General features: G+C 44.1%; 1 protein-coding gene across 1 annotated transcript in view; it reads left to right on the top strand.

The window, feature by feature from the left end:
- The first annotated feature begins 1,434 nt into the window (after positions 1 to 1,434).
- Positions 1,435 to 15,772, top strand: part of LOC116957395 (uncharacterized) — a 53,446-nt gene continuing 39,108 nt past the window's right edge. The window contains exon 1 of the mRNA XM_076055860.1: positions 1,435 to 3,050. Coding sequence (XP_075911975.1) covers positions 2,975 to 3,050 — 76 coding nt within the window. The 5' untranslated portion in view covers positions 1,435 to 2,974. The remainder of the gene's footprint in view (positions 3,051 to 15,772) is intronic.

The raw sequence follows: 15,772 nt of genomic DNA, 5'->3' as shown, positions 1-15,772 counted from the left end.
ACCCGAGCTGTAAGTGTTCTATTACGTGTGTAGTGGGTATTGTTAGCGTTATACGCCGTCACCACTACTGACCTAGTGTAGTGCCAGTCAAGGGTCAACAGGGGGCAGCAGCAAGTCCGGCCTGTACTGAGTCACGCCGTTAGGCCAGAGGGTGGTTGGGAACCTGAGGTACACACCCCAGGCCCCCAATGGGGGCTGGGAGATTACGCAATAGTCCAGGTCCCTCAAGAAGGTTCTAGAGAGTAGGCGTGGCCAGAGGCGGAGTGATCCTGGGAGCTGTATATAAGTCGGACCTCTGAACGGGTTTGCCAGTCGTCGTCAAGCAGACGACTGAAGAGCCAGCCCAGAATAGGACCCTGGGAACCCCCGGACCCGAAGTCCTTGTCAGGGCCGGGACCGAGTGAACCAGTGGTCGGGATCCGAGGACCTCGGCTGGGTCGGGTCAGGCTAGCCTCCCCTAGGTCCCCTCCGAACTGGAGGGCTGTGATATAGAGAGAGGTCCCAGTGATCAGGGGACACTAGCCTGGTGGCTATACCTCACGAGCGTACCGGGTGAAGGGGGCCATTACCCCTTTGTCTCAGGGACCTTGTGTTACCTTTATTATTGTCATAAATAAACGTGTTGCCTCCAGAGAAGACTCGGTCTCAATCTGTACCCACTACACGTGAATTGTCATGTGTATTGTTCACTTTGTGTCGTTCTCTGGTATAACACTGTTAGTGATACTAGGCTATGAAGAAGGCTGTTGTCTCTGGTGTAGGCCAATTATTTTCAAAGACAAGGCAAGTAGATTATTATCATTATTATCAGAGCGTGTTCGTTTGCATGTTTTGCTACAAGTTCGTGTGCGGTCAATGCAGTACTAGATTCCTTGTAATGCTGGGCATCTATTTGGTGTTCGATAATCTTAACACAACTCCTGTTTATTGCCAGAAAGGTAAAGAAGCCTTAAATTATTGTTAATAATCATTAAGAGATATGTAGTGTCGCTTTCGTTGTAAACAACTTTCACGGTCTCGTCTGCACCCACTCCACAGTAGCTCAGCTAGCCTGTACACGACACGAGCCATCTAACACTGACGGCATTGACTGAGATAGCCAACTGCTCTCCTTCATAGCACAAAATCTAGCGGAGATGATTAGCGACGACGGTGACGAGACGACAGCAATGACGAGACGGGTCCACTCCCAGAACCGGCAGCCTCGAGCTCCCACTCTCGGCTCCTTTCATGCTACCAGCGCGGCCTGGCTCCGTCCTGACCGCGCCTCCCTTCTCGAACCCGCTAGCAGGTTCCAGGGGCCTCCAGATGGGGTCCTCCGTGACCCTTGACCCAGTTCGTGATCACCCTGTTTACTGTCTCTCCACCACAGCTGCCGCTGCTGTCCACCAGCCAGCTCTATTACACTCCACATATTTTTTTCTATGTAATTGCACTGTGTGTTCTTGAATCCACGCGTTTCTGTCTCTGAATGCAATTGCTGTCAAAACAGAATCAGAATCAGAATGTTTATATTGGCTGCAACAGGGTGAATCAGATGAGCTATGAAGCTCTTTCACAGATGCTCAGTACCGGGGCACGGGCTCAGAAAAGTTACAATAACAGCCAACACGATCATTGCCTTGCTTCGTGAATTCATCACCACCTCCGATAAAAGGGAGCGAGCTCCATCTCACCTCCAGGTCCACTCAGACGTAAAAACCCTGCATCCTCCTAATTACACAAAGGATGAAACCTATTATTATTCTTATTCTTGTTTCATAATTATGATAACAGGTAATACTTTCATGGGACATCCTTTGCCAGTACCAAAATATGATAATAGATTTTCCCTCTTTTTCTGGCAACAAAACAGATGTTAAGATGTTAAAACACCAAACTGAAACCTTTTACAAGGAATCATGTCTGCATTAACCACAATACTTGTGGTCAGAATGCAAACAAAAAACACACTGATAATATATGTGCATTGTCTTTGAAACAGGATTGGTCCACACCAGAGACAGCTTTCTTTCGAGCCTCGTCTCAAACGGTGTTAGACCAGAGGACGCCAAAAGGCTGTATCCTTTTGGCGTCCTCTGGTCTAAGTTGTGTATGCCATGCGACTACATGTTTTAAAATCCACACGTTTCGCTCCCTCAATGTAATTCTGATCATAAACAACAGGATGGGAATCAGAATGCTTATTTAGACTGCAGCAGGAGGCATCCGATGAGCTATGCAGATATTTAGACATCACAAATGTCCAGTACGGGGCAAGGGGACTGCAAAGTTACAACGACAGCCAACGCAGCAAGAATAATAATAATAATTGCATTATCTTGTGAATTTTGTCAGCACCTCAGACTCAGCGAGCGAGCTCCATCCCACCTTCAGGTACACTTAGACGTAAAAGCCCCGCAATACAGTAAACACGATAGGGTAAGTCGTTAATAAATAAACAGAACTAATAACTATTTCTTATATTACAAGGTAAGGCCCACTACTGAGATACGTAGCTCTTTATCAGCAGCGACCTGTCTATCACAAATGATAGCTCAAAGAAGTCGATAATATCTTTATCACGTGGAAATAAATAACAGTGGCCAATTAATGTAAAACGTGTGATGTTGATCCTAAATGTGGAGGGAAAAAGCGAAGGATCCGGAGAAAAATCCACGCGACCACCGGGAGAGAAAGATGCAGACTCCAAACAAAGAGCAGGCGCCAGGGTCAGGATCGAACCCACGATTCCTGTATACGAGGCAAGGTGATTAACAGCTCCTAGCTACCGTGGCACTCCCAAATAACGTATCACGAAGCAACCACAGAATGAGCTGCGTGCAGCTCCGGAAAAGCAGGATCGACAAACTCTGCTTTAGAAAACAAGCAAACTTGTTTCCGGAGCTCAGTGAGTAGGGAGTGATCAGCCCCAACTCAACCCCTTTCTAGGCCGCTCCACGGCCCAATACTTACGAGTTTGCAGGAGGTTTGTATGATGGCTCCAGCACGCCCAGCCCTGCTGCTTGGAATGGTCTGCTTGAGTGTGGTGACGGTGATCTCCAGCGCAGGTGAGGGGGCACAAGCCCTACCCTCTATCTCTATCACTTGCTTTGCCTTCAATATGTAAAATTAGCCCTACCCTCTATCTCTAGAAGTAGCCGTGCCGTCTCTGTCCTACCAGACAGTCTCGTCCCTTCACCTGATGAAGGCCCCTTGTGTTGTGGCCGAAACGTCGTGAGAATATTATTGTGTTATTTTATTTTATCAATTTATTATTTTATTCTCATTCTACGTGACTTTACCGAAAGAACCAAAGAAGATGAATCCTTGCAGTCACGAAAGCTTTAAATCGAAAAGTAACCATGCCCTCTTTCTCTATCTCTAACACTAGCCCTGGCCTCAATCTCGACCTCTAATACTAGACCTTCCCTATATCTCTAACACTCGCCCTACCCTCTATCTCTAACTCTAACCCTATCCTCAATGTATAACACTAGCACTACCCTCAATCTCTAACACTATAAATACCCTCTAGATCTAACAATAGCACTACCCGATATCTCTAAGACTAGAACTACCCTATATCAAATACACTCGCCCAAATCTATCTCTAAATGTATCCATGCCCTCTCTGTCTAATACTAGCCCAACACTCTAGCTACAACACTAGCCCTACTCTCAATCACTATTTAGAACACTAGCCCTTGCCTATATCTCTTAAACTAGCCTTCGCCTTTTTCTCTAATACTATCCATACCCTCTATCTATAACAATAGAAATGCCCTCTGTCTCTAAAACTATAAATACCCTCTATCTCTAAACACAAGAACCATACTCTATCTCTGACACTATAAATACCCTCTCGCTCTAACACTAGCCCTACCCGATATCTCAAACACTACCCATGCCCTCGATCTCTAACGAAAGAAGTACCCTCTATTTGTTACACTAGCCCTACCCTCTATCTATAACAGTATAAATATCGTCTGTCTCTATAACTATAAATACCCTGTTTCTCTAACACTACCACAACTCCCAAACTCAAACACTAGAAATACACTCTATTTCTAACAATCGCCCTATACTCTCTCTCTAACACTAGCACTACACTCTATTACTAACACTAGCCCTATCCTATATATCTAAAACTATCCCTACACTATACAATATCTCTAACACTTGAAAACCCTCTATCTCTAACTCAAGCACTACCCCATCTCTCTAACACTCACCCTACCCTCTATATCTAACACTAGCCTTTCCATCTATCTCTAACACTAGCCCTACCCTCTATCTCTAACACTCGCCCTACTCTATATCTCTAACACTTGCCCTACCCTCTATCTCTAACACTAGTTTTATTATTATATTGTTTCCCTTCTACGTGACTTTACCGAAAGAACCAAGAATATGAATCCCTGCAGTCACGAACGCGTTAAATCAAAACGTGCCCTACCCTCTAACTCTAACTCTAGTGCTGCCCCCTATCTCTAACACTAGCCCTACCCTGTATCTCTAACACTAGCCCTACCCTCTATCTCTAACTCTAGCCCTACCCTGTATCTCTAAAATTAGCCCTACCCTATATCTCTAACAGTAGCCATACCCTCTATCTCTCACACTAGCCATACCCTCTATCTCTAACAGTAGCCCTACCCTCTATCTCTAACACTAGCCCTACACTGTATCTCTAACACTAGACGTACCCTCTATCTCTAACACTAGCCCTACCCTCTATCTCTCACTCTAGACCTACCCTCTATCTCTAACAGTAGCCCTACCCTCTATCTCTAACAGTAGCCATACCCTCTATCTCTAACACTAGCCCTTCCATCTATCTCTACCACTAGACCTACCCTATATCTCTAACTCTAGCCATACCTTCTACCTCTAACACTAGTCCTTGCATCTATCTCTAACACTAGCCCTACCCCCTATCGCTAAAACTAGCACTACCCTCGATCTCTAACACTAGCCCTACCCTCTATCTCTAACTCTAGCCCTACCCTCTATCTCTAACAGTAGCCCTACCCTCTATCTCTATCAGTAGCCATACCCTCTATCTCTAACTCTAGACCTACCCTCTATCTCTAACACTAGCCCTACCCTCTATCTCTAACACTAGAAACACACTCTATCTCTAACATTAGCCCTACACTATCTCTTACACTAGCCCTAGCCTCTTCCTCTAACACTAGCCCTAGGCTCAATCTATAACACTAGAAATACCCTCTCTCTCTAACACTAGCACTACACTCTATTACTAACACTTGCCCTATCCTATATATCTAAAACTATCCCTACACTATACAATATCTCTAACACTTGAAAACCTTCTATCTCTAACTCAAGCACTACCCCATCTCTCGAACACTCACCCTACCCTCTATCTTTAAAACTAGTCTTTCCATCTATCTCTAACACCAGCCCTACCCTCTATCTCTAACTCTAGCACTACCCTCTATCTCTATCACTAGCCCTACCCTTTATCTCTAACACTCGCCCTACTCTATATCTCTAACACTAGCCCTACCCTCTATCTCTAACACTAGTTTTATTATTTTATTGTTTCCCTTCTACGTGACTTTACCGAAAGAACCAAGAATATGAATCCCTGCAGTCACGAACGCTTTAAATCAAAACGTGCCCTACCCTCTATCTCTAACATTAGCCCTACCCTCTATCTCTAACTCTAGCCCTACCCTCTCTCTCTCTCTTACTCTAGCCCTACCCTCTATCTCTAACACTAGCCCTACCCTTTATCTCTAACACTAGACCTATCCTCTGTGTAAGTTGTGTGTAGTATATAGGGTACTGTATATATGTCAACACTGAAATCAACCGCAGCTACTTTGTTTTATGCACATGGTGGTGACGATCGCCAGACTGGAGACTTCGGAGCGGTTTTGCCTGATCGGCCTGGGATCGGCCAGATAATGTTGGAAAAAGACGGATAATGTATAGTTATTAAAGTGATGTTTTTTTCCTTTCCTGTACTTTGCACTCCGATCGTGTTTGTGAGTTTTGTGTTTGTTGCTGTTGTAACATTCTAACTACCCGGTGCCCCTACTGGACATCTGTGAGTTAAGAGCTTCATAGCCTTTCGGATTCCTCCTCCAGTATAAATATATTATTCTGATATTCAGTCACTTGTCTTGTCATTACACATCCAGCAAATCTATTTTGCCTTCCTTCAATTATTCGGAGTCATTACCGAGCTGTCCACCTGCCTAGCACATAAATGTAACGCATCACGCCTGCCCGTGAAATGTGGTACACCCTCCTCCTCCTCGGTTAACGTCGCATTTCTGATTGCTTCTCGTTTGCCTTTGTAGGTTTTTTTGTAATTGTCCAGCTTTGTACGTATGTAGGTATGTTGAACTATGCATATTGTAGTGTACAGTGTAGTGCATAGTAGTGTAGTGCATAGTAGTGTCGTGTATGGTGTAGTGTGTATTGTGGTGTCTAGTGTAGTGTATAGTCGTGTAGTGTAATGTTTCCAATTGTAGTGTATAGTGTAGTATATAGGGTAGTTTAGTGCAAGGCTATAATTATAATATATATTGGGGGGGGGACACATCCCTCCCAATATTCAAATTTGCTCAAAATGTCCCCCCCCCAATATATTTATATGAAAAATATTGCTATGCTATGTAAATAAAAACAACAATTTGCTAAACCTTGGCCACAATATCTGGACTTGTCTTCATATAAATCAATGCGTAGATTTATGTTTATATGATTGTGGTTATGGCTGTACTTTATTAATCCCTAATCTCATAAATAACATACAATGAAACAAGAAACGGTAAAAAAGAAAAGAAAAACAGAGCAATGTAATACAGTAACACTATTAGACATTATTGTAAAAAATAAATAAAAAGTCCATCCCATGTGTTAGTTATTTTTTTTAATATTTGAGGCAGGAAATTAGTTTTCAAATTTAGATATTTTTCTGGGTTGGGACCCCCAGACCCCCTGGAAGATTTGGTCCCCCACAATGTTATCTCCATGGATACAGCCTTGGTGTATGATATAGTGTAGTATGTAGTATATTCTTGGTTCTTTCAGTAAAGTCACGTAGATAGAAAAGAAAATTAAAATGATAAAATAAAATTCTAAATACATTTCTTATTTGTGATCACATTTTTATTTTAATTACAATTTTTATTTTATTTTTAATTTAGTTTTATTGTTTTCTATATACGTGACTTTACTTAAAGAACCAAGAATATCAATTGCTGCAGTCACGAAAGTTTTAAGTCAAAATGTTGTATTTTGTGTGCATTGTAGTGTAGTGTATAGTGTAGTGTACGTATTTTGAACTTAGTGTAGAGTAAAGTGTATAGTAATGTATAGTGTAGTGTATAGTGTAGTGTATAGTGTAGTGTATAATAGTGTATAGTGTAGTGTATAGTAGTGTATAGTGTAGTGTATAGTATAGTGTGTAGTGTGTAGTGTAGTGTATAGTGTAGTGTGTAGTGCATAGTGTAGTGTATAGTGTAGTGTGTAGTGGTGCATAGTAGTGTATAGTAATGTATAGTGTAGTGTATAGTGTAGTGTATAATAGTGTATAGTGTAGTGTGTAGTGTAGTGTATAGTAGTGTAGTGTATAGTAGTGTAGTATATAGTAGTGTATAGTGTAGTGTATAGTGTAGTGTAGTCTATAGTGTGGTGTGTAGTGCATAGTGTAGTGTATAGTGTAGTTTGTAGTGGTGTATAGTAGTGTATAGTATAGTGTATATTAGTGTATAGTAGTGTATAGTAGTGTATAGTAGTGTAGTGTATAGTGTAGTGTAGTGTAAAGTGTAGTGTAGTGTATAGTGTAGTGTATAGTAGTGAGTAGTGTATAGTGTAGTGTATAGTGCAGTGTATAGTAGTGAGTAGTCTATAGTGTAGTGTATAGTGTAGTGTATAGTGTAGTGTACAGTGTAGTGTATAGTAGCGTATAGTGTAGTGTATAGTGTAGTGTATAGTAGTGTATTGTGTAGTGTATAGTAGTGTATAATGTAGTGTATAGTGTAGTGTATAGTAGTGTATAATGTAGCGTATAGTGACTTTACTTAAAGAACCAAGAATATCAATTGCTGCAGTCACGAAAGTTTTAAGTCAAAATTTTGTATTTTGTGTGTATTGTAGTGTAGTGTATAGTGTAGTGTACGTATTTTGAACTTAGTGTAGAGTAAAGTGTATAGTAATGTATAGTGTAGTGTATAGTGTAGTGTAGTGTATAGTGTAGTGTATAGTAGTGTATAGTGTAGTGTATAGTGTAGTGTGTAGTGTAGTGTATAGTGTAGTGTGTAGTGCATAGTGTAGTGTATAGTGTAGTGTGTAGTGGTGCATAGTAGTGTATAGTAATGTATAGTGTAGTGTATAGTGTAGTGCATAATAGTGTATAGTGTAGTGTATAGTAGTGTAGTGTATAGTAGTGTATAGTGTAGTGTATAGTGTAGTGTGTAGTGCATAGTGTAGTGTACAGTGTAGTGTGTAGTGGTGTATAGTAGTGTATAGTAGTGTATAGTAGTGTAGTGCATAGTGTAGTGTAGTGTAAAGTGTAGTGTATAGTGTAGTGTAGTGTAAAGTGTAGTGTAGTGTATAGTGTAGTGTATAGTAGCGAGTAGTGTATAGTGTAGTGTATAGTGCAGCATATAGTGTAGGGTATAGTGCAGTGTATAGTAGTGAGTAGTCTATAGTGTAGTGTATAGTGTAGTGTAGTGTACAGTGTAGTGTAGTGTATAGTAGTGTATAGTGTAGTGTATAGTAATGTATAGTGTAGTGTATAGTAGTGTATTGTGTAGTGTATAGTAGTGTACAATGTAGTGTATAGTGTAGTGTATAGTGTAGTGTATAGTAGTTTATAATGTAGTGTATAGTGTCGTGTATAGTAGAGTGTATAGTAGTGTATAGTGTAGTGTTGTGAATAGTAGTATATTGTAGTGTATAGTAGTATAATGTAGTGTTTAGTAGTGTATAATGTAGTTTATAGTGTATTGTATAATGTAGTGTATAGTAGTGTGTATAGCAGTGTGTATAGTGTAATGAATAGTGTAGTGTATAGTGTAGTGTGTAGTGTATAGTGCAGCATATAGTGTAGTGTATGGTGTAGTGTATGGTAGTGTATAGTGTAGTGTATAGTGTAGTGTATAGTGTAGTGTGGTGTATAGTGTAGTGTGGTGTATAGTGTATAGTGTTGTATATGAGCCTTTTCCAAAATTGATATTAACAATAATATTTGCCGTTATATATATCATATTTCTTTTTTAACAAACGAAAAAAAATAATCAATAAAACCCGTAAGCCAGGCACACGAAAAACCAGATGTCGGTCATAAACAGGCCATTAATAAATCAATAAATAATAAAACTCTCGAGGCGAGGATGTTAGCAGCTCTCTGCGAAGATCTCCAGATGAACAAGAGTTTGATGTGCCCTAAGGGAGGTCACGCAGAGGGAAGCCCTCCGCAAGCCAGAAACGAGGACGCCCACGGGTTAAACCATATATATTTTTTTCCTTTGTCATTAAAACAACGGTTCAAATTTAAAATGCAATAACAAGAATAAGCTAAAGTTAGCGGTCCTCGCGCTCACTCCAATCAAGACCAGGCCACCAGATACATCAGTGAATTATTATCCAATAATTAATTCGCTATCAAATGATTTTCACCTTTAATACTTTTACTGTTAAAACAAAGCTTGGAGACAAAATACCGAGTCACATCAAAGGTTATCGAGAAGGAATGAGGCGAACGGGCAAACTTACGAAAGAGTTTAAACAATATCCCAAGCAACCCCGACCACATTTGTCTCTCCCGAAGAGCTCGAGAGAGGAATTTCACGCCAGGGCAAACAGATCGTTATCGCAGGAGCCATCTGTACACACACACACGAACTCACACACACAGACCCCCCCCCCCCCCCCCCCTTTTCCTCTGCGCAGAGAGAATTGTCTTTGAATATAACGGTCAGCCGCATTTTCAAAAGTCAGTGAAGTTAAGTCAAGAGTCAAGACAGATCAGCGAGTCAAGACGTCCACAGGACCAGCAGTCGCATGGAGCGGCTGGCTCCGAGCCTCGCTGAGTAGCGAGGATCGCTGAGTCGCGATGTATCAACAAAAGTGAGTCATACAGCAGTGGAGGAAACCTGCTGTCAGCGAACCAGCACGGGCGCGTTCGCGCACTTCAACAGAGAGAGCACGTGCGACTCAACTCACTCAACTGAAGAAAAAGCTTGGCCAGCCGCCAACAAAGTATCAGCGAATCAGCGCTGAGAGCGCTCGAGCATCTCCACAAAGAAAGCACGTGCAACGTGGCTCAACCAGCAGCGGAAAAGCACGAGCAGCCACCAACAACTTCAGCAAACCAGTGACCAAGCGCGTGCGACTTGAGTCATACAGCAGTGGAGGAAACCTGCTGTCAGAGAGCCGCCAACAACCTCAACAAAGAGAGCGCGTGCGACTCGGCTCACTCAGCAGAAGAAAAACTTGACCTGTCGCCCGCGAGCGCAGCGTCAGATACTACAGCAGCGGAAAGAGCGCGCACCGGCGCAGCTCATCCAGCAGTGGAGGAAACTGCTGTCAGCGAATCAGCACGGGCGCGTTCGCGCATCTTCAAGGAGAAAGAGCGCGGCCAGCAACGCCAAGCAAGAGCGTGCAGCAGCTCAGCCAGCAGTGGAGAGAAACTGCTATCAGCAAACCAGCACGGGCGCGTTCGCGCATGTTCAAGGAGAGGGAGCGCGCGCCACCAGCGTGCCATCAGCACCAGCATCAGCACCAGCGCGTGCCAACAGCGCGCCACCAGCGTGCCACCAGCACCAGCACCAGCGCGTGCCAACAGCGTGCCACTAGCGTGCTACAGCGCGCAACTTCGCGTCACCAGGGCTGAGAGGGAAGCGGCCCCGCACTCAACACCCATCGGCGCGACGACGGCGAGCGTCGTGCTGACTCATCCAGCCAGCGGTGGACAGAAACTGGCAGTCGTTCGTATGCCCCTCCCCCACACTCCCTCCTCACTGCCCCACCGCTACACAACGAACAAACATTTTTTTTGACAAGGAAATCAACCTAGGCGTTTGCTCAACACAAGAAATCAACAACCCTCCCATTAAACATACAAGACTCATGATAACTGCGTCAACTATTAGCTGATAACGAAAAACATCGCCAGCTATTGAGTTACGTTGATGAGGCAATCAGAATTATTTCAGTCGAACGCTTTAATTGCATAATCGTTGATGAATCAATGAACGAACATCGCCGTGGTACTGTGCTGACGATTTCAAGCATAATAATTTCGCATATCAGAATGTGTTAAGGATTCGATACGAATCAAAGACCGAGTGCCGTGTTGTGTAATCATTCAAGAATACGAGTTTGCATATTATAAGGTTAAGGTTTTGATAGAATAGTTCGCATGTTTTTAATCTCTCTCTCAACAACCGATCGATTGCGTTACGCGTCGGGAATTAACCACAGGTGCCGCTATCGAGGTGAAACAACGCAATCGTGATGGTATCATGTTAATGCTGTGTTGAAATTCCAAAATCCCGAGATTGAGTTTTCATATTATCCAAAAATTTAAGTTAGCTAGAAATAAAATTGATTAAAGCAGAAGGTTTGTGTGTGATTCTTCCTGAAATTCTGCATAATATTGTTCTGCGTATGAGATCTGAATCCTGGGAACCTATCATAAGCACACTATCACCACACATAATCCATAACACACATAATTCGTAATGATCAATCGAGAGTAATCGTATCCTTATCGATAATACGGAATTAAAGAGCAGAGTCGAATCGACTCTCTCTCATTCACGTTCACAACGCCTGCGTCACTGCATACGATTAATTGCGTCATTCAAATTCATAACACAATCCTAGTCACCGAGGCTCGACCTGATAATCCATAACGACCTGCATTATCCTAACCACGCCCACTCGCATAAATTAATACGATTATCTCTTGAATCATCATAATTTATGCGCATAATTACACAAATTAACATAATTTCGGATAAATTATGCAAATTTCATTTAATTTTCATTATTTTCATCAATTTTCATAACACCTATATACACAACAATAGTAGTGTAGAGTGTAGCATATAGTGTAGTGTATATTGAAGTATATAGTAGTCTAGTGTGTAGTGTAGTGTATTTTAGTGTATAGTAGTGTATAGTGTAGTGTATAGTGTAGTGTATAGTGTAGTGTATAGTGTAGTGTATAGTAGTGTATAGTGTAGTGTATAGTGTATAATAGTGTATAGTGTAGCATATATTGTAGTGTATAGTGTAGTGTATATTGAAGTATATAGTAGTGTAGTGTGTAGTGTATAGTGATGTGTATAGTGTAGTGTATAGTAGTGTATAGCATATAGTGTAGTGTATAGTGTAGTGTATATTGAAGTATATAGTAGTGTAGTCTATAGTGTAGTGTATACAGTGAGGGAAAAATTGTATTTGATCCCCTGCTGATTTTGTACGTTTGCTCACTGACAAAGAAATGATCAGTCTATAATTTTAATGGTAGGTTTATTTGAACAGTGAGAGTCAGAATAACAACAACAACATCCAGAAAAAGGCATGTCAAAATGTTATAAATTAATTTGCATTTTAATGAGGAAATATGTATTTGACTCCCTCTCAATCAGAAATATTTCTGGCTCCCAGGTGTCTTTTATACAGATAACGAGCTGAGATTAGGAGCACACTCTTAAAGGGAATGCTCCTAATCTCATCTTGTTACCTATATAAAAGACACCTGTCCACGGAATCAATCAATCAATCAGATTCTAAACTCTCCACCATGGCCAAGACCAAAGAGCTCTCCAAGGATGTCAGGGACAAGATTGTAGACCTACACAAGGCTGCAATGGGGTACAAGACCATTGCCAAGCAGCTTGGTGAGAAGGTGACAACATATAGTATTAGGTTTAACCCTTTTAACTGGCACAAAAACTGACACCTTTATTCAAGGCATCATGTTTGTGTAGTGTTCGACTTTACGCGGACAACTTCTGTCTTTCTTCGAACACCGCTTAATTTACAACATTCAACATGTCTTCCACACTCCACAGTATCCTGATCACGACGGCTCGCTCACCGTGCTCCGCTCGTCTCGCTCACCACCTTTGTCTCCCCACTATCACTTAACTTGCTTCGCACTCAGCGACTCCCCGTTCAGCAACTCCGCACACAGCGTCTTCAGCTCCGCTATCACTACGCTCTCTCCACTGCTGGCTATTCTCCTCAGCTCCTCCGCACACAGCGTCTTCGCACACAGCGACTTCGCACACTCCGCACACAGCGTTTTCAGCTCCACTATCACTATGCTCACTCCACTGCTAACTACTTCGTCTTGCTTCAGCTTCGCTATCGCTATGCTCACTCCACTGCTAACGACTTCGTCTTGCTTCACACTCTGTTCCAACTCCGTCTCCAAACTCCGTCTCCAAACTCCGTCTCCAAACTCCGTCTCCAAACTCCGTCTCCAAACTCCGTCTCCAAACTCCGTTTGCAAACTCTGTTTCTACTCTGTTTCTAACTCCACGTCTTCCTTGTGCAGCTCCCAACTCCAACTCCCCGCTCTTTGTGTGTCTCCCCCAATTTATCCCCATTCTCATTATCACTAATTAATTAGCCTGCGTGCCTCTGCACGCTTCGCGTCCTCAAACACCTGCCTTTCTCCAGACATCTCGACGCCTCCTCGCCCTTGACAACAGCCACAGCCAATTACCGCCGTTGCTGATCCTCTGGCTTAATTGGCCCAACCGTTACCTCATCATCCCAGCCTTTGCACCTGGCTGTCCTAACACGACCCACACTGTTTTCGCCTTCTCCACAGGCTGACCCCAGATAACCCACAATGTCCTTGTGATCATGCAATCATGCAGTTTCCACAACACACCTTCATACTCCACTACATCACCCCCCCCCCCGCCAGGATAAAAAAAATCTAGCCGCCCTGGCTACGACGATACTTCGAATTCGGAGTAGTGGAGTACCGCGGACATAACAACGAAACAACACAACAACTTTGTACAAGAACTGCAACACGCAAAGTCAATGGAAGGTCCGTCCTCGGGAGCGAGTTCCAGCTGCCGGCCCATTTCCCCTACACGGGACACTGTGGGGCAAGGGCGGGCCACGCTCCTCTGTTAAGTGAGAGCTGCTTCTGGTCCTCGATGTACACCCGTCCCTGTCCCAGCGACCCTCTGCTGGCGGGACCGTCCTTCGTCCATGCTCGGGCCGGACAGCATTTCGAGGTTGCGGCCGGTCAACCGGCGTCCGGCCAGCAAACCTGCCAGAACCCCCTCGTCGAGTCAATAGGGATGGTCCTGCAGGCACACGGGAGGCAGATTTCTGAGGACGTACACATGCGACCTCCTCACAGGCTCGTCGGACACATCCAATACAGGCCGCTCTGGGATGGGAGATGACGCGTCATACGGCAATACAAACTTCTTAAGGCGCGACGGGAAAAACATACCATATCCGACGACCAAATCGAATTCGTACACTTTGGTCTTGGAGAACCTCAACAACCTCAACGGGCCCCTGCCAGGGCCGATGGAACTATGGAGACGTTCCCACCGGTACCATGGGGCAATGTAACCACGCTTTGTCTCCAACACACCACAGCTCTCGGGGCCGCTGCGTACCATACAACCATTCGTTGGCAGCTTGTCATCGCGCCGTGTTACCCAACGAGGCCTCCCGAGCCTCTCGAAGATGGTCCAATGCCACCTGCATAGGAGCAGGCACCGTCGATGACTTCCCTTGTTTCTGTATACCCAATTTGACCAAGGCCGGCGCTTCCGGTTTCGCGCCCATACATCAAATAAAACGGTGAGTACCCCGTCGAGGCATGCGGGGCCAGTTTATAAGCGGCCAGCGTCGCCGCAACATCCAGGTCCCAATCCTGTGAAGCATTAACCTGGTGGCAAAGCATAGACGTCGGCGTCCTATGTAGGCGCTCGACCATCCCGTCAGTTTGCGGGTGGTACGGGGACGTTCGAATCTTTTTGGTCCCTAATGAATCATACACCTCCTTAATCAATCGTGACAAAAAATTTCTGACCTGATCAGTGAGCAAATGCTCCGGGATGCCCTTATCGAAAACATATCCCTGCAAGAAAGCCTCTGCGATCGACGCCGCGGATTGGTCCACCAGTGGCCATGCCATAGGCCAGCGAGTAAGGTGCTCCACCCCGATGAGCAGGGGTGATGGGAAACGGACCCAATATATCTAGGGCGACAATTTCGTTGACACGCGAAACCTGTATCGATTGCAACGGTACATGATAGGGTCGCGCCGGCGCCTTCCTCCGCGCACATTCATGGCATGTTTTTACAAATCAATGGAACATCGTTATACATCCCCGGCCAATAGAAATCTTTCCCGAAGGTCAACGCGGTCTTCTTCTCCCCCAAATGCATCAATTTGTCATGAGCATCACTAATGAGTTTTCCGCGCAATGCAATCGGAACAACAATACAAAACTTCTGTCCTTCAACATCCCAGCGAAAGAGGAGACCATCGACAAGTTTTAGAAAGGGGCGATCTTTTGATCCCCTTGAGTGAGAGGCACGAAGCCTCATCCTGGTCAGGGAGGAGTCATCCACCTGCAACCGTTTCCACTGACCTAACGTCAACCCCAACAAACACGATCCCACCGCAGGAATCACTTCTGAATCCGCTGCAGCGACCATTGACGGAACGTCCTGCAGCGGCGGACCGCAACGCAGTGAGCCCTCCGCACACCGACAGTCGGTCGCGGCAATCTTGACAAGGCGT

This window comes from Petromyzon marinus, chromosome 73 (assembly GCF_048934315.1).
Source record: "Petromyzon marinus isolate PM22_M1 ecotype Great Lakes invasive population chromosome 73, UKy_Petmar_22M1.pri1.0, whole genome shotgun sequence".
NCBI lineage: Eukaryota > Metazoa > Chordata > Hyperoartia > Petromyzontiformes > Petromyzontidae > Petromyzon > Petromyzon marinus.
This window is presented reverse-complemented; position numbering and strand designations above follow the sequence as displayed.